The 27,359-nt window shown below is 42.4% G+C and overlaps 2 protein-coding genes across 5 annotated transcripts; both read right to left on the bottom strand.

The window, feature by feature from the left end:
• Nucleotides 1-3,605: 3,605 nt before the first annotated feature.
• On the bottom strand, nucleotides 3,606-5,448 carry LOC147427534 (uncharacterized). 4 transcript variants are annotated; one of them, XM_086497249.1, is made up of 3 exons: nucleotides 4,985-5,448; nucleotides 4,181-4,848; nucleotides 3,606-4,095 (listed from the first exon to the last, which is right to left on the bottom strand). In XM_086497249.1, the coding sequence occupies exons 2-3, from the start codon at nucleotides 4,627-4,629 to the stop codon at nucleotides 3,960-3,962; spliced, it is 585 nt and encodes a 194-aa protein (XP_086353375.1). In that variant the 5' UTR covers nucleotides 4,630-4,848; nucleotides 4,985-5,448; the 3' UTR covers nucleotides 3,606-3,959. The 4 variants fall into 4 exon arrangements, with proteins under 4 accessions (XP_086353375.1, XP_086353376.1, XP_086353377.1 ...); XM_086497250.1 differs by having other exon boundaries at nucleotides 4,181-4,833; XM_086497251.1 differs by having other exon boundaries at nucleotides 4,181-4,644.
• On the bottom strand, nucleotides 5,121-5,672 carry LOC147427533 (uncharacterized). The gene is made up of 3 exons (XM_086497252.1): nucleotides 5,451-5,672; nucleotides 5,320-5,354; nucleotides 5,121-5,179 (listed from the first exon to the last, which is right to left on the bottom strand). The coding sequence occupies exons 1-3, from the start codon at nucleotides 5,579-5,581 to the stop codon at nucleotides 5,121-5,123; spliced, it is 225 nt and encodes a 74-aa protein (XP_086353378.1). The 5' UTR covers nucleotides 5,582-5,672.
• Nucleotides 5,673-27,359: the final 21,687 nt, after the last annotated feature.

The following is a 27,359-nucleotide window of genomic DNA, read 5'->3' as shown; positions in this document are numbered from 1 at the left end:
GAGACTATTTCTTTCTCGTATGCTACTTCTTTTTCCTCTTTCCTAGCCTCACTCCCTGCTTGCTCTCTCCACCTTCGAAGGTTTTGAGGTCTTAGGATTGAGGCCGGGGATAAATTAATGCTTTGGTAAGATAGTCATAGCATTGGTTCATGAAGCTTTCCATAGTCGTTGCACCAAGAAGGTCTCAAGGGACATAAAACTTGTATATGTACCAAGTCTCTCTTAATGGGAGAATCCATAACTCTCTTTTACAAGTATTGTTCATGTTAAGCAAATTAGGTGTAATGTTCATTTTGCTACCTTTAATCAAATACTCTTCTTATGCTCTTTAAGAATTCTCTTAAAGAAAATACAGACTATTGTTATTTCAAATTCCACTACAATCAATGTCATAGCCATATTCCATTACATGCCATAGGGTGTTCAATGGAGAATTGTACAATGTTTATGCTGCACCTAGAGCTATTGTATACATTTTGTGAAATTATGAGTTATGTGTTTTCCATTTCTAAATTTGGCACTATCATAGATTCTTCGGTGAAGAGTTTGACACCATGAATTTTATGATGCTAACCCTCATTCCTTCCAAAATAGAAAGTACTATCTCAAGGCTACCAAACCCCCTGATATCCATCATATCCCATGCACATGAGAAACCATGGGTTCTTGCAGTTAAATATCTTCTTGAGGTGTGACTCTTAGGTAAATTAACCAATCAAGCTCGGCAAACGATTTTATGGAGCTGGCCTTAGATCCTTTTTACCCCCTTACGAGAAGGTAAAATAAAATTTGAGTAGGAAAATGCACATAAATTTGAACTTTTCAACAAAAAATCTTGAATATAGTGGCGGTCTCAAATCCTTCTCGCAAAACATTGAAAACATTGAAGCATGCATTTTTTAATTTGAGGAGGTTTTGGATAAAACAGACCTTTCTTTTCTCGAGCCTTGCTGACCGAAGTCTCAAAACCACGGAGAAAGATTTTGTTTAGGGGTTCACTAAGAAAGTAAATTTCTAGTAACTTTCACATAAAGTTTTGCTCGTCCCTTAACAACCCAACTGCCCAATTTTTTATTGCTTCATGGAAACAAATTTGTAACACCTTGAATTATAAATATAGGCAAAGGGATGTAGCAAACTTCTTAGGATTAGAAGACGTGGACAAGAGTTCCTTCCCAAAGTCTAGAAAACGCCTTGAAATTAGAAATGGTGCATTGGAGTTTATTTTGAAAGTCCCATGTGCGTTGCGAGAAGGAATTTAGAGTGAACCAATCAATAACAAAGGTGTCCCTAGCGTAGCTCAAATAAATATGCTCAACATTATTTCTTGCCTTTCATTGAAACAACAATTTAAATTTGGCACATGATATTAGACTCCCGCCATTGTTTCAAGATCACACACTACCAGAATGGAAATTCACTCTACTCTCAGACTCTTGTGAAGAACCAAGACTTCACACTTACATTTTGCTTTGAAACTTCATAATTCTGCTCGACTTTCCTTCCTACTACTACATGAATGGCAAGTTTCACAACGCATAACATATACAAATAAGAAATTCACAATGGTCACTATGCTTGTTGGCGCAACTTTGATGCTCTTCAAAGATCTTTTTGAAATACAAATTCTTTGTGGCGTGTTCTCTTAAACGCCCTCACTACATCAGCCGAGAGAACACCCTCCCGGTACTTTGTAGCTGCCCTACCATAATAGTTCGATGGAGTCATTGACGATCCATTTACAGTGTAAATGGATCGTATAGGGATTATGGCATTTACATACTCCAACACCTCTCCAATCGGTGCATGGGCTTACTAGACATTGATTCCCTTCTCTGTAGACTTGTAGAAATGTCACTCTTCCAAAAATTTCAGTGGCCACACTTACATGGTCTCATATTGGGTATGGAGTCTTGTAAGATGTTGAATGTCTTTTAAGTGACACTGAACTTTCAAGAACTTCGCAGACTATATTATTTGCCTTGATAAACCAGATGACATTATGAATTATCGTATTCACCCAAAAAATAGAAGGGGTTCAGTAAACTACTTTTCTGCATGGATGCTCCTAATTTAAGTTAGCTACCAAGACTTTTTCTGGCACATTAATAGCGTCACTGTGGTAGCTCTCAGCCTCACTCTATGGTGCATTGGTGCAAGGTACTTCGTGTAGCCTTTATGCACCTGTAAAACCCTTTTCCTAGTTTCTGGTGGCGATGGTCTTAGCTACTATGACTATAGTGAGAATGCTTCTGCGTCTCCATAATGGATATTCTTTAATTCCCCAGTTCAGGCAGGAAGAAATTTGCACCTCGCACACCCTTGCAAATGTACTTGAAACCAATGAAATAAAGAATTATGACAGTAGTGACCTTCCATACCACAGATAACCTTTACCGCGATAGTAGGCAGACTCTTGAGTCCACAACCAAAATAACAGTGGAGACGGGGGAGAAATACGTTTCATGCTTCCAACCTTGGGCATGTTAAACCAACCGCCAGCAAATTACCACAGCACCGCATTTTCGTGTGCTTGTAAGCAGAATGTGGGCATAGATGCTAGTGTGTTCATGCCCTTGGACAGGGTCTCTTTCAGAAAGCTCATAAGCAATCATCTGTAGAACACTTCTTAGCCAGAGATGTTGCAAAACTGGCACATGAACGCCACCTTGTTACCTGCTGTGTGATGTAGCTGGTAATGTATTTATCATTGAAAAAATCCCAGCAACAATAAAGCCGGTGGGTTTTAGTTACACGTACACCATTCCCACCTTCAAAGCTACCCTTTTTCTCATCCTCACTCCCATACTATTCAGGCCGTTAGTTACACGTACACCATTCCCACCTTCAAAGCTACCCTTTTTCTCGTCCTCACTCCCATACTATTCAGGCCGTCAATCTTCTAACCCCCTCACCTTGGTACCTGAAGCAAACACCTCCAGCAGGAAAACTCAACTAGATAGCCACATAGCCAACAGCAACAATTCCAAAACAGCACAATAAGTGGGCATCTGTGCCAACATACCTACCTTTCCATGAATTGATTGCTGCAGACTCGCATACCCTCTAAACCCTGCTTGTAAAAAACCTTGAAACATACTGTCAGTCCACGCATGACCCTGTTCTTATCAGACTCAAAATTCATCAGCCACATAAACCACATCTCAAGTGGCAAATAAAATAGCCCATCACTTAATGAATTCTGAAGTGAGCTCCATAAGCAGTGGTAGTTCCGCACAAATCAGAAAGAAAATCAGAAAATATTTAAGTATTGGAAAATAACCAGCCAAGATAGATGAAAGAAGATTGATCGCTGCAATAAGAATTCCAACACATAAGTAATCAAAAGGTTTACAAACTCTCAAGTTAAGGTGCAATTGGAATCCATAAAAATTGTTTTCAAAAGAATTATCTCTTGGAGACAAAACAAGGGTTACCACACACAAAAGAGACATTCAAAGTTACTCAACCACTCCTGCCACTTTTGCATCAGGTAACAGTTCAGCCAATGCTGAACCATGGTCAGTTTAAACACTTGCAACCACATCAACCTTAAAAAAACATCCCTCTTTGCGCTTATGAGAGGCTTCAATAGAGACTGGGACTGGCAAACACTTCGCTAGAACTTAAACAGTAAGCGTCTTCTCTAAAAATAGGAAAGGCATACTATTCAACACAACTTATGAGAAAGTTGAGAGAACAAGCTAATCCCAGAAATATGGTTTCACACACAGATTTGTACCTGCCAAGGCATAAGATTGACAGTTGCACACCTAACATGTCAAATGCTATGTAGCTTCATGGAAGCCTATGAACCAGTCGACAAGACCTGTCCTTGAATGTTCTGTGGACTAGCTAGCAGACAAACACTGTATATATGTTGGCTAAGTCACTGAGAACTTAGTCAATGTGAGTATATGATTGTCTGAAATGACCCTGTTAGTAAAGTAAACCGTAACTTAGATTGATGGCAGCTTGACCAGTGGACGTATGTACCTTTTCTCTTCTGAAGAAGGGTTCTCTTCTGAAGAAGGGATCTCCTCATCCCTTGCATCAGAAGCAACACCGTTTTCTGCAGATTCAAGAGGTTCCTCCCTAAAAGAAATGACCATAAAGTCATTCAACTTTGCCAGTGATCATAAAGCAAGAGAGGGAGAGAAAGAGACTTATTCCAACTTACCTAGAACCACCTGCAATGAAAGAGGACTTCCATAATATCGCTTCTTGGTTCTGAGAGGAGGATTGATTTTCATCATTCGCGATGGAAGTTCTACTCAACCTGCTCAATTTAGGTAGTTCCTGCTCAAGCCGAGAAGAAGTGGAGCAAGAGGACACTGGCATCTTTCTGTTGCATCCCGGCTTAAGCTTGTGCTGCAAAGCAAGCTTCACTTTAGGAGATGACATCTTTTGTGCAGAAAAACCTCTCTTGGCCGCAAGCTGGGAAGAAACAGGTGACGGCGGAGGTTTGCGATGCAGACGGCATCGAAAAGATCCTGCATGTGTAGTTGGAGCACACAAACAATTTGGCCTCTTGGCTTCAGCATCATCTGCATCGCGCTTCGAGCCAGAAGGAGGTTGAGATACTGAAACTGCTCTCTCATTCCCAGCCAGAACCTGCTTATCCTCCATCCAATTCTGTTGCCTCTATAACGCAGGAAAATGCTGCTTAGATCAAATAGTTCTCATGGACATTCAGAAAGGTTCAAGACACTCCACTTCATCTTCCTGGGCCTCAGGCTCCTCACGGTTGTTGATGTGCAAAAATGCATACACATGCAGTAGAGATAGCATACTACTAAGAAGCATAAACTCCCGATATATGTTGCCACGGTCCTAAACGTAGAGGTCCTGATACAATAAATCAGAAGAGGAAAACAGAATCTTCTTCTTGAAAAACAACTGCGTTCTTGAGAAATTACGGATTGACAGAGGTTACAACTTCTTGCTGGGCCTTTAAGGTAACATGCAAAAGCACAGGCCATACCTTCTATCAGCTTCTGGCAGTCGTGAAGATGATCAAGCGATGCACAATAAACGAACGGCAATGCAGCTTCTCATACACAGGCCATACTCGAGCGAGGCACATTTCAGCTTCGTTTGAGAGTGTGCGTTTGCGTTTTTTAAAGTTTATCACGCATGCACAGGGACAAGCTCCTCAGACGTGATGTGGAAGATGACCCTGTCGCAAGCAACAGTGCGAGGAGGAAATCTTTGATTTCAATGGCAAAGCCTCTCTCTCTCTCTCTCTCTCTCTCTCTCTCTCTGTGCGCTGGTTATGCAGGGGAACAAAGCTTCGGCACCTGTGGCGGGAAAACACACCTCCTAATGATGAAGAAAGAGCAAGCGCCTGTTCACTGGTTCAACGGTTATGCAAGACAAGATGATGAAATGAGCGCTCCGTAAGCCCGTGGGCAAATCTGAGCTATGGCAAAGAAACTTGAAAGCTTTACTGTGTGGATCTTTGTCTCTTGAACGTGCAGGAATTGTGGAAGCGCGGGTAAAAAACGGTGTTGTCAGCGGAATCTACAGAACGCTTTCTTTCGTTGGGTGCAAGTCTGCATACACACCAGAATACTTTCATTTTCTTTCATTTTTGAAAGTTTGTGATTGGAGAAGAGGAACAATAAGAATCTGACACATGTTCGATCCAGCTTCTTCTTGGACCCCGTGCACATGATTGGACCCCTGATCACTTATCCCATCGGCCTACTTAAGTGACAGCTCACACCTCTCACCGAACGACAAGAGTGCAAAGAGAAACAAGGCGAAACAATAGGAACAACCCAAAGAGATCTTTTTTTTAAAGCAAAACTCACAATTGTAAGTGAATTATAGTAATCAACCCAAGGTCTTGTCATGCTCATGTTGAGCCATGACATCATCCAAGGACCAAAATTACATCGGCTATCAGGGCAGCCATCCCAACCAACTCGCCCCCTTATCCTTGATACATAAGGTCCATTATCATGTTCTTCTACGATCTATTAATTACCGAAAGCCAAGATTTTCCCCCGTCCTAGGCATACCCTCTGCTGACCACAAGGCACAAGTACTCTTAGACCAATCCTCTGAGTGTTGCTTGCACCCAAGCGTCCATATTAGCACTTTGCTTTCTTGCATAATTTCTGTGAAGCTTGCCACCTCAAGACCTCCTTCAAACACACGGCGGTTCCTTGTCTGCCATACATTATGTAAGAAGAAGTACCTGACGATTTGAGTGCTGGTGAGGACGGCAGGACCACCTGAATTCTTCCCTCCAAGGAATAGATCAGTCTTGTAAAAACCAATTTTCCATGTTCTTTGGACCCACTTGCATATTTTCCCTGCGAGGCCTTTGATAGTTGGGCAATCCATGAAGAGGTGGGCCAGATCTTCACTAGCCAACCTGCACCCAAGCATCGATCTGACCCAATCCCTCTTTCCTGAATCTTCACCCCCGTCGGTGGAGCACCCCAAATCACCTTCCATAAAAATACCTTCATGTGCTGCGGAACCTTTGGCTTCCAAATGTTCTCCATTACTTGCTCCCACCTTTCCTCCGGTCGTTGTTTTTCCATATCTTGTTAAGGGGGCTATACCAATTCTTCTTATGCATCATTGTATGGTAAATGTCTTTAGGATGGAGTTTCCATAAGAGACTGCTTCCGGGCCATTTCTAGGTGTTCCAGTCAAACTCCGAATCACAGATAGGCATCACTATATTGTCAAGCTCTTTCCTCACTTTGTGGACCAGCAAGACCTCCAAGCTATTCAGTTGGTACTGGGTAACCAGAAGGTCGATGGCTCTTGTTGTCACTGTCCCAGAAGTGCCCCAGTCGATTCAGACCCTTATTATTCAGCTTCGTGGCTGTCTCTAACCAATAGGGAATTTGTGGCGGATCTACAACTTTGGAAAACCAGGGGGACCAATGCAAAATGGAGTTCTTGAAGTATCTGGTTTTTCCCCACCACTTTAAGACTCCTGCTGCTCTATTGCATTTTCTTACCAATTCTTCTGAGCTGCCCCCCAATTTTAGGGTAATCCACGTCGAGGCTAACAGCTTGTCATGAACCTCCACCCCTCTCCACTTTCCACCTTTCGAGCCAAGTTTAGCTGCTTCTATCATATCTTTGATCATGACAGCCCAAACTTGATCCTGTTTAGCCAAGGAAACAACAAATTCGGCGCAACAAGCTTCTGCATGGGCGTTGCTATAGAACATAACAGGACATACTCAGATTGACGTCAAGCATCTAACATTGAAGTAAGAGCATGGTCATGCGAGGTATCATTCATTGTTTGATAACTAAGCCAACTATGTCCAGACAGAGCATTAAATGAATAACTAAGCCTCTTGCATGGTCATGCGAGGCTCTGTAATTCATTCATCCTCCCAACCAAGCCTTGAACCTCACAACTATGGAAAAATCGGCGTAGTTACAAAGGGTGGACATAGTTATTCATTCATCCTCCCAGCTAAGCCTTGAACCTCACAATTATGCCAAAATCGGCATAGTTACAAAGGGTGGGCATAGTTATTCATCTAAGGCTCCTTTTTGCGTGTGACCAAAAATGAGGCTTAGTTAATTGTTCAAATAACTGATAACTAAGCCTCGCATGACCATAGCCTAAACAAGTACAGAGTGCATTGGTCGATTTTGAAAAAAGAATTGCATATATGATGATTGATTACCTCTATAGCTATTTGTAGAATGGTCAAATTTCACGGAATTGGCGAACTTTAAAAAAATAATTGCATGTATATTTATTACTCTAAATCAAGCGTCTTATCTCTCATAAAACCTGAGAGAGAGAGAGAGAGAGAGAGAGAGAGAGAGAGAGAGAGAGAGAGAGAGAGAGAGAGAGAGAGAGAGAGAGAGAGAGAGAGAGAGAGAGAGAGAGAGAGAGAGTGTTACCTGTTGTCACGGTCGGAGGGAGCAAGGAGTCTGCTATTGATCACAGAACCTGGTGCAAAACATATCTGAGGAAGAGAACGCTGGGACAAAGGGTTGTCCTCGTGCTACATAATGGTTCTGTAGAGGAGAAAGTTGGGATGCAATATATAAGATGTATTGTCAGACAAGGACATACGTAGATTCACATCAACCACCTAGGAATAAAGTAAACATGTACAAAGTGCATTGAGTACTGCAATACATAAGTTGAAATGTCAAACTATGAGAAAAGAAGTGTGTGTCTATTTGATATATAGATACGATGATTGAGATTGAGTGTGCATTAGTGAGGAAAACATGTGGCTAAGCTAAACTTAAGGAAGCATTGACAAAGTCAAAAAATACAAAAACCATCAACACACAATAAAAATTACATTGCACTACCGACTTGATAATCGTGTACGGGTATCGTTTCGGTGCAATCACCTAGTAGAATCACTCAATAAGTCTGCTATGGATATTGAGTTGGGGGGGCGCCTTAATTTGTTGTTTCGACTCTACGCTATACCGGGTTTTTTTTAAATTCAAACCGTTTAAAGAAATATTAGGTTTTGTATTATACTGATACCTATTAAGCTAAGGTGGATGTGATAGGGGGGCAGACATGAGATGGTCTTCCAAGCTGGTGTATTAGTACTTGAAGAGGCAGAAGCTGTTACCATATACATGTGGTAGTGATGTGTGTGAACACATTAGTACCGCCGGGGCATTTTTTCCCTCCTTAGGAGGTTTTTTCCCCCGTGCATTGTATATACACCCATCACTCTAGGGCCATCTATCTTTCCATTGCACACTAAGTTATACACTCTCTGTTGTGTGCCTTCATCGAGCTTCCTTCGTCTTCTCCAAGCTGTGTGTGTTTCTCTGCAACCCTAATTCCAACAATTGGTATCAGAGCAGGTCATGTCCTCCCGGGCTTAGTCTCCAGCTGCTCCAGCACACGCCTGCTCAATTTCTCCGACTTCAGTGAGCTTTGGCGAGCGTTCGCAGGTCGAAAAATTTTGATTTGGGCTCATTTCGGCCTCCGTTTCCACTACAGACAGTATTGCACAGGCTATTTCGTCATTTTGTGCATAATTTCTATTAGTGCCGTTTTCTGCATAACAGGTGCCTTATAGTCTTCTACGGTTTGTGCTATATAGCACAGGTTTTTCCCGCTCCAATTCTCCTATTTTCGGGCAGTTTTCACATCAGGTGCAGCATTTACCATGGCTGACAACAACAACACAGATGTGTTCAAGATGTTTGCTTCTGAGGACAGGTTGGATGGGGACAACTACCCTATGTGGGCTTATATGATGCAACATGTTCTTGTGTCAAAGGGTGTCTGGAACATTGTGCAGGGCATTGACGTAAGTCCTGGTTCTGAGGATGTAGGCGATGTTGAGGATGTTGCAGGTCTTGCTGCAAGGATTGCAGCTGTTAGAGTTGTTTTGCCTACGGCAGAACAAGCTCGTTGGGATGTTAAGGATGCACAAGCTCATGCATTGATTGCGTTGTCTGTGAAGCGCACCATTGTTCCTCAAATCCGTTCAGCAAAATCTACAAAACAGGCTTGGGATATTCTAGCAGGTCTTTATGCAAGCCCCAATTGTTGGAATTAGGGTTGCAGAGAAACGCACACAGCTTCGAGAAGACGAAGGAAGCTCAAGGCACACAATAGAGAGTGTGTTACTTAGTGTGCAATGGAAAGATAGATAGCCCTAGAGTGATGGGCGTATATACAATGCACGGGGGGGAAAACCTCCGAAAGAGGGAAAAAATGCCCTGGCGGTCCTAGTGTGTTCACACACATCACTACCACATGTATATGGTAACAAATCCCCCCTGGAGTGATGCGGTGAACGAGAGCTGGCACATGAGTAAAGGGAAGTTCCATGCCCTGAGGACAGGATCAGTCCACAAAGGGGAGTAAGCCCAAAGCTTTGCGGAAAGCTTCAAGCTTCTCACGAGACAATGCCTTTGTGAAAAGATCTGCAAGGTTGTCCTGTGTTGGCACATAAGCCAAGTTGATCTCTCCTGCTGAGAGCCTCTCCCTGACATAGTGGTAATGCACCTCAATGTGCTTTGTGCGAGCATGAAAAACTGGGTTCCTCGCAATTGCCAATGCGCTCTGACTGTCAGTGTAGATAGTGTTGGCAGTGTCCTATCCAACACCCAAATCAGCCATAAGGCATCTGAGCCATACACACTCAACCATAGCTGTGAAGACTGCCCTGTACTCAGCCTCACAACTCGAAGTGGCCACAGTAGGTTGCTTCTTGCTCAACCATGATATACATGAACTTCCAAGCATGAAACAAAAACCTGATGTGGACACTCGCGTGTCAAAACAACCAGCCCAATCTGAGTCCGAAAAAGCATGTAAGTCTGGCGGCAATGATCCCCCCTTGGGATAAAACAAGCCAAGATGTAAAGTGCCACTAAGGTAGAGGAAAATCCTCTTGACAGCCTGCCAATGCTTAGACCCTGGGCTATGCATAAATCTGCTGACCTGTGAGACTGCAAACTGAATATCCGGCCTCGTGTTGCATACATAAACGAGGCAGCCAACAGCAGTTTGGTAAAGAGTGACATCAGTAGGATCGCCAACATCATGTAGACTTAACTTCAAACCTGTTTCCATGGGAGTGGCAATAGGTTTGCAATCCTCAAGTCCAAACTTACATAGCAATGTCTCTATGTAACTTTTCTGACACAAGGCAATACCACCATCACACTGCTTAAACTGTATACCCAAGTAATGATGCAACAGCCCCAAATCTTTCATCTTGAAAGTAGCATTCAAGTCAGCCTCAAATTCAGCAATATGTCTCTCATTTGGTCCAGTGATCAGCAAATCATCAACATAAAGAACCACGATGAGAAATACATCACCCTCACGCTTTACATACAATGTGCTTTCTGTTGGACTGTTACGAAAGCCTTGTTTGACCAAATGAGTGTCAGCTTTCTCATACCAAGCACGAGGAGATTGCTTCAACCCATACAAAGCCTTGTTACATTTGCACACTTTGTCCTCTTGTCCTTTTATGACAAAACCGCGAGGCTGCGTTACATAAACATCCTCAAATATGTCACCATTCAAGAAAGCAGTAACAATGTCTGATTGATGTACATCCCAACCAAAATGAGCTGCCAATGCACATAGAAAACGCACAGTAGTCATAGGACAAGTGGGAGAAAAAGTCTCTTCATAATCTATGCCTTTTTGCTGTGCATAACCTTTTGCAACAAGTCGAGCCTTATGGCGATCGATCTCACCATCCGGCTTGCGTTTCAACTTGTAAACCCACTTCGTACCAATGGCCTTTTTGCCAGGAGGCAAATCACATAAAGTCCATGTGTCATTTTCTATAAGTGCATCATATTCTGATTGCATGGAAGCCATCCAATTTTTTGAATTCTATGCTTCATCAAAAGTCAGAGGCTCCTCAACATCATGTAAACTAGACATAGCCAAAGCATAACAATCTGATGCATAAGATGCATGGTGGGAGCCTGCACGAGTACGACTAGATAAAGGTGCATCCAATTTACTGTCACGCAAAGTGTGCACCAGCCATTTTGGCATACCTCTAGCCTGCTCATTTTCAGCCCTTTCCTCATCAAGTACATCATGTACATCTGCATCAGTAATAGGCTGATCTAAAACATTTTCAGAAACCCCCATAGGTTGTACATTTTCCTCATTGGAACTTACATTCGTATTTCCACCACTGAAAAGAGGCAACAAAGTGTCATAAATGTCCTGTGAGCTTACATTACTATCTCTAGTACAAGACAGCAAGGGCTGAACAAAATCTTCCACAAACACTACATCCCGAGAAACCAGAATACGTTTTGTTTGCGGATGATACAACTTGTAACCTTTGCTTTTAGCACTATAACCAACAAAAATACATTTGACAGCCTTATCATCCAATTTTTTGCGCTGCACTTCTGGCACCAAAGCATATGCCAAATAGCCAAAAACAAGCATGTGCTCAATAGAAGGCTTTCTATCATGCCATGCTTCATATGGAGTAATAGACTGCAAAGCTTTTGTAGGACACTTGTTAAGTACATAAGTGGCACACATAATGGCCTCAAGCCAAAAAGAATGCGGCAAAGCTTGACTTTTGACCATACATCGTGCCATTTCCGTCAGTGACCTGTTTTTCCTCTCAGCAACACCATTTTGCTGAGGTCTATAAGGCACTGTACATTGGTGTTTTATCCCACGACTAGCCAGAAATGCATTAAATTCATGAGACATATACTCCCCCCCTCGATCGGAACGGAGGGTGCCCATAGTACATTTCGAGACATTTTCAGCCATAGCCAGAAATTGTTTGAAGCACATAAAAACTTCGGACTTCGCTTTAAGCGGAAATACCCATGCATGCCTGGAGTAATCATCAATGAAAGTCACGAAGTACAGGTAATTGCCCAAGGACGGAGTTTGCATGGGCCCACAAACATCACTATGCACAAGCTGCAACCTGCATTTGGCCTGAACTGAACCATCCTTTGGAAACTTAGAACGCTGCATCTTACCCAAAATACAGCCTTCACAAACATGTTTGACAGGTGCTTCAAGAGGTGGCAAAGAAGCAACCATGTCAGATTTCTGCAAACGCAGCAAACTGGCAAAATTCAGATGACCAAAACGTGCATGCCAAAGTTTTGCATCTGAAATAGCCCTTGAATGTGCAACAGCATTTGCAAAGTTTTGTCCACACTTGTCATACAAAGTGAGCTTATAAAGCCCACGGAACAAAAGGCCAGATGCAACAATTTCATCACCAAAACTGAGATCATGAACTGTACATCTGTCATCCACAAATTTGACTACAAGTCCAAGTCTAGCAAGTGCGGATACAGACAAGAGATTCTTCTTGATCCCAGGTACATAAAGTGCATCAACAAGTGTGAAAGAACTGCCATCAACAGCAGTAAGCACAATCTTTCCAACTCCCTGAACTGGATAAGAGGCGTTGTTGGCACAAGTGACTGAATTCCCATGAGGGACAGACTCGAGAGAGGTAAACAATTCACGATGTGAGGTAATGTGCTTTGTAGCACCACTGTCGAAATACCACACATGTGAATCTGCAGCAATTGACAATCATGCATCATGGACAGCAAGATTGTAAGTGCACTCTGCGCTAAAAGCCCATTCTGCATCAACATCAGCATCACAATCTCCTTTCACAGAAGACTCAACAATGGCTCCATTTGTAGTAGAACCAACATTTGCAGTGGAACCACCCTCTTTCTTCTTAGCCTCTTTGGCCTTCAACTTAGGACACGACTTGATCAAGTGATCATTGGCTTTTCAATAATGGCAACGCATCTTCTTTTTGCCCTTATCACCAGAATTGCCAGACGAAGTACTGCCAGCAGAAGCATTAGGAACATAATTTTTGCCACTCGCAGCAGAACCATAAGAAGTGGCTGCATTACTGTTACCACCCTTTCTTTGAGAAGCAATAAAGGCCTGTTCAATTGCACGCTGCCTAGTCCTGTTTTTTCTAGAAAGTGACTCTTGCAACAGCAATGTGCATAATGCATCAAACTTGACAACTTCAGGATTTCCTTGGGTCATCAGTCTCCAAGTACTAGCAAAAGTCTGGTAGCAATCTGGTAAGGCATCAAGAACAGTCTGCACAAGGGAACTGTCTGAAATGACTTCACCTGCAAAAATAAGCTACTCATTGATATCCTTGACACTAGCAAGGAAAGTGTCCATATCATCTTCCTCATGCATAATCTTCGACTCCAGCTCTTTACGCAGCAAAGCAATTTTAGCCTCATTGCGGCTTGCATAAAGACCTGCTAGAATATCCCAAGCCTGTTTTGCATATTTTGCAGAACGGATGTGAGGAACAATGGTGCGCTTTACAGACAACGCAATCAATGCATGATCCTACCCATCCTTAACATCCCAACGAGCTTGTTCTGCCATAAGCAAAACAACTCTAACAGCTGCAATCCTTGCAGCAAGACCTGCAACATCGCCTACATCCTCAGAACCAGGACGTACATCAATGCCCTGCACAATGTTCCAGACACCCTTTGACACAAGAACATGTTGCATCATATAGGCCCACATAGGGTAGTTGTCCCCATCCAACCTGTCCTCAGCAGCAAACATCTTGAACACATCTGTGTTGTTGTTGTCAGCCATGGTAAATGCTGCACCTGATGTGAAAACTGCCCGAAAATAGGAGAAACGGAGCGGGAACAACCTGTGCTATATAGCACAAACCGTAGAAGACTATAAGGCACCTGTTATGCAGAAAACGGCACTGACAGAAATTCTGCACAAAATGACGAAACAGCCTGTGCAGTACTGCCTGTAGTGGAAACGGAGGCCGAAATGAGACCAAATCAAAATTCTGAGTAGACCGAGATCTTTCAGCTCTCAAAATATTTGTCGACCTGCAAACGCTCGCCAAAGCTCACTGAAATCAGAGAAAGTGAGCAGGCATGTGCTGGAGCAACTGGCGACTAAGCCCGGGAGGACGTGACCTGCTCTGATACCAATTGTTGGAATTAGGGTTGCAGAGAAACGCACACAGCTTGGAGAAGATGAAGGAAGCTCGAGGCACACAATAGAGAGTGTGTTACTTAGTGTGCAATGGAAAGATAAATAGCCCTAGAGTGATGGGCGTATATACAATGCACGGGGGAAAAAACCTCCTAAAGAGGGAAAAAATGCCCCAGCGGTCCTAGTGTGTTCACACAAATCACTACCACATGTATATGGTAACAGCAATGAGGCTAAAATTGCTTGCTGCGTAAAGAGCTGGAGTCGAAGATTATGCATGAGGAAGATGATATGGACACTTTCCTTGCTAGTGTCAAGGATATCAATGAGCAACTTATTTCTGCAGGTGAAGTTATTTCAGACAGTTCCCTTGTGCATACTGTTCTTGATGCCTTACCAGATTCTTACCAGACTTTTGCTAGTACTTGGAGACTTATGACCCAAGGAAATCTAGAAGTTGTCAAGTTTGATGCATTATGCACATTGATATTGCAAGAGTCACTTTCCAGAAAAAACAAGACTAGACAGCGTGCAGTTGAACAGGCTTTTATTGCTTCTCAAAGAAAGGGTGGTAACAGCAATGCAGCCACTTCTTATGGTTCTGCTGCGAGTGGCAAAAATTCTGTTCCTAATGCTTCTGTTGGCAGCAATTCGTCTGGAAATTCTGGTGATAAGGGAAAAAAGAAGATGCGTTGCCATTATTGTAAATCCAATGATCACATGATCAAGTCGTGTCCTAAGTTGAAGGCCAAAGAGGCTAAGAAGAAAGAGGGTGGTTCCACTGCAAATGCTGGTTCCACTACAAATGGAGCCATTGTTGAGTCTACTGTGAAAGGAGACTGTGTTGCTGATGTTGATGCAGAATGGGCTTTTAGCGCAGAGTGCACTTACAATCCTGTTGTCCATGATGCATGCTTGTCAGTTGCTGCAGATTCACATGTGTGGTATTTCGACAGTGGTGCTACAAAGCACATTACCTCACATCGTGAATTGTTTACCTCTCTCGAGTCTGTCCCTCATGGGAATTCAGTCACTTGTGCCAAGAACGCCTCTTAATTATCCAGTTCAGGGAGTTGGAAAGATTGTGCTCACTGCTGCTAATGGCAGTTCCTTCACACTTCTTGATGCACTTTATGTACCTGGGATCAAGAAGAATCTCTTGTTTGTATCCGCACTTGCTAGACTTGGACTTGTAGTCAAATTTGTGGATGACAGATGTACAGTTCATGATCTCAGTTTTGGTGATGAAATTGTTGCATCTGGGCTTTTGTGCCGTGGGTTGTATAAGATCACTTTGTGTGACAACTTTGGACAAAATTTTGCAAATGCTATTGCAGATTCAAGGGCTATTTCAGATGCAAAACTTTGGCATGCACATTTTGGTCATCTGAATTTTTCCAGTTTGCTGCGTTTGCAGAAATCTGATATGGTTGCTTCTTTGCCGCCTCTTGAAGCACCTGTCAAACATTTTTGTGAAGGCTGTATTTTAAGATGCAGCGTTCTAAATTTCCAAAGGATGGTTCAGTTCGGGCCACACATAGTGATGTTTGTGGGCCCATGCAAACTCCGTCCTTGGGCAATTACCTGTACTTCATGAATTTCATTGATGATTACTCCAGGCATGCATGGGTATTTCCGCTTAAAGCGAAGTCCGAAGTTTTTATGTGCTTCAAACAATTTTTGGCTATGGCTGAAAATGTCTCGAAATGTACTATGGGCACCCTCCGTTCCGATCGAGGGGGGGAGTATATGTCTCATGAATTTAATGCATTTCTGGCTAGTCATGGGATAAAACACCAATGTTTAGTGCCTTATACACCTCAGCAAAATGGTGTTGCTGAGAGGAAAAATAGGTCACTGACGGAAATGGCACGATGTATGGTCAAAAGTCAAGCTTTGCCGCATTCCTTTTGGCTTGAGGCCATCATGTGTGCCACTTATGTACTTAACAGGTGTCCTATGAAAGCTTTGCAGTCTATTACTCCATATGAAGCATGGCATGATAGAAAGCCTTCTATTGAGCACATGCGTCTTTTTGGTTGTTTGGGATATGCTTTGGTGCCACAAGTGCAGCGCAGAAAATTGGATGATAAGGCTGTCAAATGTATTTTTGTTCGTTATAGTACTGAAAGCAAAGGTTACAAGTTGTATCATCCGCAAACAAAACGTATTCTGGTTTCTCGGGATGTAGTGTTTGTGGAAGATTTTGTTCAACCCTTGCTCTCATGTACTAGAGACAGTAATGTATGCTCACATGACATTTATGACACTTTGTTGCCTCTTTTCAATGGTGGAATTGTCATAATAATCAATATCTAATTCTTCTAAATGATTTTCTCATGTTAAACTGATCATTTAATATGGGGAAGTGTCAGGGGAGAAAAAGCTAGAATATTGGTTAAGCTAGCAGACCGGCCACATTAGGGATCCAAAGGAGGGAAAATAGGGATCGAAAGGAGGGGGGCATCTGCAAAAGAGCCATGTGCAACAATGGGCTAAAAAGACCCTAAGGTTCAGCCCATTAAGACTTCCAAAATGCTAAGGTTCCAAAATTCAAAGGTTGTGTCCAAAGGTCAACCATAGGGAAATTGGATGCTTTGTGTGTGTATAAAAAATTCTTTGCAATCCCTACTTAGGAGGGGGCGAGCCTTGCATGTAGGGGATGAGAGAGAAAGACACACACACACACACACACACACACACACACACAGACCAGCTCCCTCTACACAAAGGGAATGAGGGATACATGTCAGCTCCCTAGGCCAGATGCCCACAAGGTGTACCCAATTCCTATTGGATGGCCTTGGAGGTGGACCAATGAGAATTAGGCTAGAGTAAATCTAGTTTAATAAATTTAAAAACACTTAATAAAAGAACCAATGAGAATTAAGTCCTCTAGAAGACTATTGGACAGTCTCCTAAGGGGTCCAATGAGCATTCAGCAGCCCAATGGCTTGCCTGATTCCTATTGGCCAGGAGGCAAAGGGTCCAATGAGAGTTTAGTTGAATTATTAAATTACCTAAAGCTCTCACAAAAGGGGAAAGGGGGACACATGTCAGAAGGCTATCACTTATGCTGCTTAATTGTCATTGGCTAGCCCTAGGGAGGTCCAATGAGAGGACAGCAAGAGCAAATAGCAAGAGGGCTCGCCCAAGAGAGAGAGGGGGCTGATTTTTGCAAGGCATTATCACACACACACTCTCACACAGTCTATGGGAGAAGGAGGAAAAAGACTATCTCTTCCCAAGCTTTAATGAAGATCTCATCACCTACTCCAAGCTTGTGAGATAGAAGCCTACATCGACACACTCTTGGCATGTGGATGCAAATCCAACCAAGAGCCAAGCTCTAATGCATGCTCATCTCCTCTACCAAGCTAATTAATAAGCTAAGATATGCTAATATGAGTGATTATGTGAGGAGATGTACATCTTTCTCGTAAGAATACTCCTTCTTCCTCTCAATCTACTCTCATACCCTGCTAGCTCTTACCATCTTCGAAGGTGTGTGAGATCTTGGGTCTGAGACCGGGGATAATTGATGTTGTGTTTGCTAAGTGTTTTGCTTAGTGCATGAAGCTTTCATCTTCATTGCACTAGCTAGTCTTGAAGGAACACAAAGAATTGTATTGTACAATGTCTCTCTTGATGGGAGAAACCATAATACAAAGCCTTTTGGAGGGGGGACTGGCTCCATGCAAATCCAGTCCTCAACTGTTGTCAATAGCTTAATTTCTCTCTCTTTTGAAAGTATTGTTCATGCTATCTAACTAGGTGTTATGCTTTTTGTTGCTCTCTCCACCCAAGCACTCTTGTAATTCTCATTAGGAATCTATTCTAATGAAATACCCACTATGTTCATGCTAATTTCCGCTACACACAAGTTTTTAGGCCATTAAATGTTACATTGGTATCAGAGCACAAGGTTTCTCTTTTATTGCTCAAGAAGGGAGGTCCTCAAGCTAGCTATAAATGGTTGGTATTATTAATTGCATGTGAGTAAGTAGAATAGGGGATTTTCAGCCTTGCAGTGCGCCTGCCTTCGTACAGCTAACGGGGCATCACCGTCGAGAGCTATGGTCTTAATAGTGGAGTCCTACGGGGCTTGCCTACGGCTTAACCACTATTGAGCTATTAGAAGCTTGACAGGAGCCGGTGATGTTTTGGTGTTGAAAGACCCTCTCTTCTATTCCTTGCAATTATTGGTATTGGAGCCACGGGTACAGTAGCTTGAGTGCTTTTTTTTAAAGGGGTAAAGAGGAGTAGCAACTAGGGCTTGAAGTGCCAAAGTACACCTAAAAAGTTTACACCTAAAAGTTGTTAGAATGGCTAACAATAGTAAAGAGAGTGAAATAAATGTTGATAACTTTGATTTTGCTAATGAGCAAGCTACTAATGATGCTCCGATGCTTGTTAACTATCTTGTTTCTAGACTTCAACAAGCCATGGGCAATCCATCTCTCCAAAGTGAAGTGCAATGGCAGCTCCATGCTCATGGGATTCTCCAAGCTCATCACCATGATGAGAGAACACCTAGGAAGCCTCCTTGTGAGACTTCCAAAAGAGGTCTCTCTCCGATTCGGGAAGAAGAAGAGAATCCATACGAAGGGCTCAAGAATTTACTTCTTGATGATGCATCTCCTTCCCAAAGGAGAACTCAAGAGCTTCCACCGAAGGAACGAGAAAGAAGTGAGTCTCCCGCCACCTCGGCGGAGATGGCTCCACGAAGACGGCGGGCTAAACGCTCTCCATCACCACCAAAGCGGAGAAGACCATCGCACCCTTCTCCACACCATAATTCAAATAGGGATGATAAAAAGCAAGAGAAGAAAAAGGCGAGAAAGAGGACACCCTCTTCTCCATCTTCTTCATCCTCTTCCTCTTATGAAAGTGATGGTGAAGACGACGAAGATCAAGACAATAAATAGGCGAGAAAGAGGACACCCTCTTCTCCACCTTCTTCAAATTCTTCACCTTCTGAAGAAAGTGATGGTGCAACCTTTGAACCATCAAAAAGAAGAGGCCATAGTAAATCCTATGCCGCATGGAAGAGGTCGTCCAAGCTCAAGAAGTTCAAAGAGGGTGGGAAGAGTATCTCTTTCCTTACCTATGATGGCACCTTTGGTGCTACGGACAAAGTCTTGGCCTTTATCCAACAATTTGATGCGGCGTTTGGAGATGAGGGCTTCACGGAGTCCTCTAAGCTATGCCATGTAGCTATGCACTTTCAAAAGTCCGCCAGGCAATGGTGGTCTAGCCTACGAGCCAATGGTGAAGCTCCACGAACATGGAAAGCTTTAAGAGCTTCCATTATGAAGCAGTTTTTGGCCACCGATGCCAAAGACAAAGTACTCACCGAATGGCAAAGCTTAAAGCTCTCTCCCTACGAATCCATCCACAAATATGTAGACAAGTTTTGGGACCTACAACTCAAAGCCACTGTCTTCAAAAAGTTGGATTTTGGAGAGCAAAAGCAACAATTTTGTGCGGGCTTAACCGAAGAAATGGGGGAGTATGTCAACTCCCAAAGGCCACGTACCATATCCGCGGTAATACACCATACTATGGTGGCCTCTCGAATCAATTTCCAAACGGGGGCTAAAAGAAATAATAAGCCCACGGAAAACAAGGGTTCCAACGAGCCTAAGGGGAAGGACAATGTCCAAAAGTCTCCTAAGGGCAACTCCAACAAAGCTAAAGAGAAGGGAGTTTACAAAGGTAAAAACAAACTCTCCTGAAGAGCTTGAGCGTTATCGCAAGGATAACCGGTGTTTCAAGTGCGGCGAACAAGGGCATGCATACCGCGCTTGTCCCCAAAAGAACAACCGCCAAGATCCTCCTAGAGCTACCTTGGTTGAAATCCAAGAGGAGGAGACTCACCAAACTCACCACAAAGGATCTCCTCTATGCCATGCTTGGGGAAAGGTAAGAGAACATGATGCTTTTATTCTCTTTGACCCTGGTTCTACTCACAATTTTATATCTATAGAGTTGGCCACCAAGCTAGGCATACAAGCCTATGAGATGGGAGATGTTCTACCCACAGATAGTGCTTTCAAAGGGCAAGAAGCTTCAGTCACTCCCTTAATCGGGAAATTGAGGCTTCATGTCCAAAGCTATGTGGACAAAGAGGACTTCTTTATCTCTCCTCTCAAGCATGAGGATGTAATCCTAGGGGCACCATGGTTTGACCGCCTGGCTACCAATGTTAAATTCCCTGAAAGGAGAATCTCCTTTAAGTTCAGGGAAAAAGACATGTATATAGATGCTAAGGAAATGGGTAACACTATCCCCATTGTACATACACCAGCTTTCAACAAGTCAATAAAGAGCTCTATTTCCGTGTACATGATTTTTGTTAAAGATTCTCAAAATGAACCTAATGCTTTAGCAAAAGAAAATAAAAGCAACCAAAAGGAATTAGAGTTATCCAATTTTCTCAAGGGGTTTCAAGATGTTTTTATTGACGACATCCCTTGTGAGCTACCTCCTAAACGAGGTAATGATGACCATGCAATTGAACTTCTTCCAGGAAGTTCACCGCCTAACAAACCTCCTTATAGAGTTTCTCAAGCTCATGAGATTATGTGGCAAGTGCATGAGTTAGTTGAGAAGGGCATGGTTAGGCCTAGCTCATCTCCATTTTGCTCACCTGTGCTTTTAGTGCAAAAGAAAGACGGCATATATCGTATGTGTGTCGACTATAGAGCACTAAATAGGATCACTATCAAGAATAGGTTTCCCGTTCCACGGGTAGAAGACCTATTTGATAAGCTACAAGGATCAACCTACTTCAGTAGGATTGACCTAAAAAGTGGCTATCATCAAATAAGGATAGTTGATCAAGACATTGTAAAGACCGCATTTCGCACCACATTTGGTCTTTACAAATATATCTCCATGCCTTTTGGCTTGACCAATGCGCTAGCCACATTCAACCGCTTGATGGAGAAACTGTTCAGGCCTCATCGAACCTTCACTGTAGTGTTCTTTGATGATATTATCATCTACTCTAATTCATTAGACGAACACAAGCAACACCTCCAGGTAATATTTCAAGTTTTAAGAGAGAATAAACTTTATGTTAATCAAAAGAAAAGTGAATTTTTCTTGCAAGAGATTCAGTATTTAGGTCACATTATCTCTCAAGATGGCATCCAAATGGATCCATCAAAGTTAGAGGTAATAAAAAGATGGCCTAAACCAAAGAATCTTCATGAACTAAGAAGCTTTATAGGTATGTGTGCATACTATAGACGCTTCATAGAAAAGTTCTCACAAATTGCGGGACCATTACATGACCTAACAAAGAAAAGCGTTAGGTATACATGGTCTGCTAAGGAGAACAATGCTTTTGAAAAGCTTAAAGAAAAGCTTATCTCTCAACCTGTGCTTACACTACCGGATCTCTCAAAACCATTTGAGGTCCAATGTGATGCTTGTGGTGATTGCCTTGGAGCTGTTTTGCTCCAAGAAGGGCACGCCATAGGCTATGAAAGGACGATAGTAGACACGTTCAGTAAACAAGCTCATTTTATACATGTCAAAAAGACTATCAAAGCCCATCAAATGGCAACCCTCTTCATTTCACAAATTTTCAAGTACCATGGCTTACCAATGTCCATAGTGTCGGATAGAGATCCTAGAATGACCAGTAATTTCTGAAAGGGTCTCTTTGAGAATTTAGGGACAAGGCTAAACTTCTCTTAGGCCTATCATCCACAAACGGATGGCCAAAGTGAAATAGCTAACCTAACAATTCTCGATCTACTAAAAGCCTATGTAATGGAAGTAGATCAAAGATCCCAATGGGAGAAGTACTTACCCTTAGTGGAGTATGCTTACAATAACACTGTACATACTTCCACGAGAAAAGCACCTTTCGAGGTAATTGAGGGAAGATCAAAAATTCCCTTGCTACTTAAGGTACATGGGAAGATCTTCGATGCAGATGAGTATAGCCGAGACCTACAAGAATCTTTTCAAAATATTAAGGATGCTATCTCTATCTCACAACAAAGGCAAAAGGCTGCTGCTGACAAGCACAGAAGAGCCCAAGCCTTTAAAGAAAATGATTGGGTCTTATTAAAATTCCCCAAGGCTCGATTAAGGGACACGACGGGCAAGAATCCTACGGGACACCAAAAGTACTATGCTAATCTAGCAAAAAGGTACTATGGTCCCTTCTAGATTCTTAGGCCAATCAATGAGATGGCCTATCAACTCAAGTTGCCCAATCATTGGCTCATACATAATGCTTTCCATATGAGCCTATTAAAGCCTTACAAAGGAGAGCCACCTCAAGAACCAACTATTGAAGACCCACCGGAGATCGAGGACCAAGAGGAGGTGCTACAGCCCGAGTCCATTCTCCGACATGAAGACAAGGTACTAAGAGGCGGTAAGACTATCCGACGATATCTAATTAAGTTTAAGAATTATCCTTTTGAAGATGCTAGATGGATGCAAGGCATACAATTAAAGGATAACCTAAACCTTGTCAATGCTTACAATGCTTCCCAAGAGTAAGCAAATGTATAAAATGTTAAAAATGAACAAAGTTTTTGTCTTATAAGACTCTCTTTTTCTTTATTGTGCACAAAAATGAAGTAGTATGCATGCTTAGATCAAGTTTGCGGGGACGACGTCTCCCAAACACCAAGTAGAGCTTGTCACTCTACTATGGAAGATTGATAGGACTAATGTGCAGACATGCTTGCGGCAGCCTTAGGCTCTCAAGCACCAAATGGACTAGTCATCCATTGTGGAATGATGTCGTAGGGTAACATAGGGATCCTCTATCCGCTAAGAAAAGGACTCATGAATATACTTTATCTTCTCTACACCATAGTCGAGGACGACTATGATTTCAAGAGAGAGGTAATGTCATAATAATCAATATCTAATTTTCCTAAATGATTTTCTCATGTTAAACTGATCATTTAATATGGGGAAGTGCCAGGGGAGAAAAAGCTAGAATATTGGTTAAGCTAGCAGACCGGCCACACATTAGGGAATTTCGGAGGTCATTTGGAGGGCCTTCTAAGAAAATGTATTTTTTGCACTCTCTCTCTAGAAAAAATGGCAAATAATAGAGTTGGGTCTTTCATAGTAAAAGTTCAAAAAGTGTACTTTAAGTAGATTCCTTACTCTTCTGAACATTCGTTCGTAGTGATTGAGGGATAATCCTCTTTTCAGTTGCATTGAATGAACCTCGTCAATATGGAGGGAATAAGGCTAACATGGAGGGACGAAGGCACAGCCGCTATTCACTTTCCATTAAACCTGCACATTTGGCTAATGGTGCACTCCTCAAATGGCACAAATGTTACCCAGAAACGAGCCAAATATCACCTTCACATTGATTTGGACAATGAGTACCAACCATTGATTAAGCGTAGTAAAACAAACACACATATACCTCCCGCTTCCATAGACACGCTCAGAACTCAAGGAGCTAAACACATAGATATCTGGACGAGAGGCTCTCTCTACCCTAAGAATCCAATGACTAATGTGTCTCCACCGTTTGTCAATCCTACAAGCTTATTGACCTTTGGTGGTGATGGAGAAAAGGGTCTTCTGGGTTATTGTAAATCTCTTACAAGAGAAGCTGAAACTTACAAGGGCATTCTCCAAGCTCAACAATGTGAGATTGTTCGCCTTTCACATTTACATTCTACAGATCAGGTTACCATTTTGCAACACAAAACAGAGGTACAAGAACTGAAAGGAAAGGTGCGAAGTTGTCAAATGAAGGACACCATCTTGGGTGGTCGTATCCGAAAGAAGAAATTGCGCAATCTTGAAACATTGCAGGTTGCATCCGGAGGTCTCAAGAAAAGAATCCAAGCATTAAGGTGATGCTTCTTGGTTGGATACATTGTCTTCGTTAAGTAATCTTTTTGTTTTTTCTTGTTATGTATTGTTTTCATGTGCCTAAATAGTGTTAGTTAAGCAAATTTTCTGTTATTTACTTATGCATTGTCTTCATGTAGAGATTCAATCTATCCTGACAAGGAAAACATTGACCCCAAAGCCAATATAGGAAAGAGATTGAAGCCACTTATAAGTAGAAGCCTAGCAGCAGATATAGTACATGACAAGAAGTTTAAGGTCCTACAACGAAATGTAGTGGACCGCTTTATTTCAGAGAACTCAGTGCCTGCAAAAGAGATACAAGGCACACTTGATTCACTTGGTGTAAGCAAAAGAGGATATTCGACTATCCAAAAGTCTGTCTCATCCATCTTTGTTAAGAAGGGTATAAAATCCAAACTTCTACCATCAGCCTCAAGTGTTTGGAAAGAGAGGCTTCAGCTTAACGAGGCACAGGGAGACTATCTTGGACAGCCCTTTCATATTAAATCAACTTACAGTGGCCATGGAGCAAACATGGCATATGATGAGTTCAATAATATTTTTATGGACCTGCAGATGTTACAGAAGAGAATGGTGGAGTTTTACAACATCACATTTGAAGAGTCACGAGGGGTATTACATCTTGTGTTAAAACTGGATGAGTGTGAGCTTGTTAAAGAGAAAAAGCTAGAGCGTGTTACTATTACTTTAATGAATAGAGCCCTCTCAAAGTGTCCCAGTGATGATCCTTTGTATTTTAGTGTTCAATCAGAATCTAACATATGGTGGCTTGGTGCGTTTGAGGTAAGCGAGATTCTCAGGTAAGCTCAAATGTTCACATCTACTTAAGTCTCATTTATTTTGTGTTGCAGGTAAAGAAAGAAGATCATGAGATTCTATATTGGGTGTTCCATTGAACTAATATTCCGGAGGTGATTGATCGACAGACTAACCAGGGAGAGGTACTACGTCTAGATGGAAGGGGAGACTTTCAAGTTCAGTGGCATCTTGCAGGTGACCTCAAAACATTAAAGTGCATGTATAATTGTGGAATGGGTGCAATGGCAAAGTCGCCGTGTTTGTTCTGCATGGAGCCTGCAAAGGTCATGGACCCAAAGTGGTGGAGAAAAGCTCCAACACGTCACATTGAGGATCCTGCTTTTCGACCGGTTTTGAAAATACCACTTATGAATGTCCACATCTGTACAATGCATGCCCTTTGCAGAATTGTGGAGAAATTGGTCTACTTATATATCGGGTTTGCTTGGAAGATTAAGAACTCAGCAGAGCAACAAGTAGCCCTGCAGTGCTTAGAATTGGTACTGTCGGATATGGGGCTTCATGGTGGCAATGTGAAAATCCAACGGGATGAAAAGAGATCAACTGCTGAGAAGGATGTCCCATGCAAACCATCCATCGGTGGGGTGAAGGCACGGAGGTTTTTATCTAAACCCCAAGGTACAAGAGATCCGAAGCTAACAAAACATGGAAAAATATATAACACATCTTATGTTAGCAAGGTAGAGTATCAGAGCTGGAAAAAGCTACATATTACAGTCAAAGACCAAGAACCAACTACTCGTAACGCGAAGGCTGAGGTTTGGCGATCAATAGACATCCTATTTTTGATGTGCGACAAAGATGACTGGTCACAAGGTGATATGAACAAGTTCAAGGAGAATCTCAACCTTCTCAAAAAATCATTCAAGACAGCATGGACAGACACCCAGATTACTCACTACATGGTATTATCGTGTATTTCATTCCCTTTTATGTGAAACTATGTGAGTGTAAAACATTCTAACTAATCTGTTTTCATATCCAGCACATCATCTTCAATCATTTACCATATTTTATACAAAAGTATGGGAACCCGGCAATATGGAATACCCAAGGGATGGAAAAGTCTCATTACATGGCGAGAAATGCTTATTTCAGGCACACACGACATGGTGGCTCTCGAATCAAGGCTAACAGTTTGAGAGAACTATTTGAATGGTTCTATCGTAGAATCATTCATCGAATGCAGGCAAAAGAAGTCTTGGCAAATTCAGCAACAGCACAAGCCATCAGATATTTACAACAACAAAAAGTTAAAAGATCAATGGCATACAACAACTCCGGAGCTCGTGAAAGTCAACAAAGGTGGAGAGAGACAATGGTGTATGTGAACCACACGTGGAGAAAGATACTCTAAGTGGATGACATTGTACAAAATTTATGTAATACATGATCTTATACAATTGCTACTTGAAGTGTATCAAGATTTTGAAGGTTCAATTTTGTTTTTTGGCACGTCACCCTTGTAACGAATCATGAGATGTTTGCCATACTCTAAAAGTTCATATGGGTTTTGTCTACCAAGAGCTAGTGCCATTGCTGTGTAGTACGCTGCCCGACCACCTGTATAGCCCGGGCAGTAACCAAAACAATCTCTAGCAAACACTTTGTCCACAAGAATGACTTTATCTGCACTTTTGGGCAGCACGGGTCCACCCAAGAAGCGTGATAGTGTCTTGAATGTGTAAGTTGCTATTGAACCCTCTTGTGACATGGAATTGTGAAAAAATACTATCGGCGACTCGCAAAGCTTTGAAAGGTACTGCGCTAGGGCCGCATCCCTTCCACGATACTCTCGAGTCCGCCGCCGAAGGAAGTCATCCTTGTCAGCAATCCAAGACTGCACATATTATGTCAGAGTAAGTGACACAGAGAGAGAGAGAGAGAGAGAGAGAGAGAGAGAGAGAGAGAGAGAGAGAGAGAGAGAGAGAGAGAGAGAGAGAGAGAGAGAGAGAGAGAGAGAGAGAGAGTTACCATGAAGCTCTCATCCTGCAGAAAGAGGTTTTCCTACCACAGGTCTACAGATGTAGTTGACCCTTGACCTGAATGGTTAAACCAATCCTCCACTTCTTTGTTACTTGTTGATGGTCTTAGGCTTTGACTTATTGCTTGGAAGGTGGATTTATCAGGTAGTGTATCCTTGTATTTTTCATCTTTCTCAAAGCATCTTCGGAGGCATTCCATTGGA

The sequence above is a fragment of the Adiantum capillus-veneris genome, chromosome 23 (assembly GCF_014529385.1).
Source record: "Adiantum capillus-veneris isolate H3 chromosome 23, ASM1452938v2, whole genome shotgun sequence".
NCBI lineage: Eukaryota > Viridiplantae > Streptophyta > Polypodiopsida > Polypodiales > Pteridaceae > Adiantum > Adiantum capillus-veneris.
Note: the sequence above shows the minus strand (reverse complement) of the source record. Positions and strands in the feature narration are given on the sequence as shown.

Coding starts and splice junctions, on each gene's coding strand:
- LOC147427534 (XM_086497248.1), bottom strand. CDS start 4,629: ATGGAGGATAAGCAGGTTCTGGCTGGGAATGAGAGAGCAGTTTCAGTA. Junction 4,096..4,180: donor TTCATTGCAGGTGGTTCTAG/GTAAGTTGGAAT, acceptor CATTTCTTTTAG/GGAGGAACCTCTTGAATCTG.
- LOC147427533 (XM_086497252.1), bottom strand. CDS start 5,581: ATGAAAGTATTCTGGTGTGTATGCAGACTTGCACCCAACGAAAGAAAG. Junction 5,355..5,450: donor AAGAGACAAAGATCCACACA/GTAAAGCTTTCA, acceptor CCGTTGAACCAG/TGAACAGGCGCTTGCTCTTT. Junction 5,180..5,319: donor TCTTTCTTCATCATTAGGAG/GTGTGTTTTCCC, acceptor TGCTTGCGACAG/GGTCATCTTCCACATCACGT.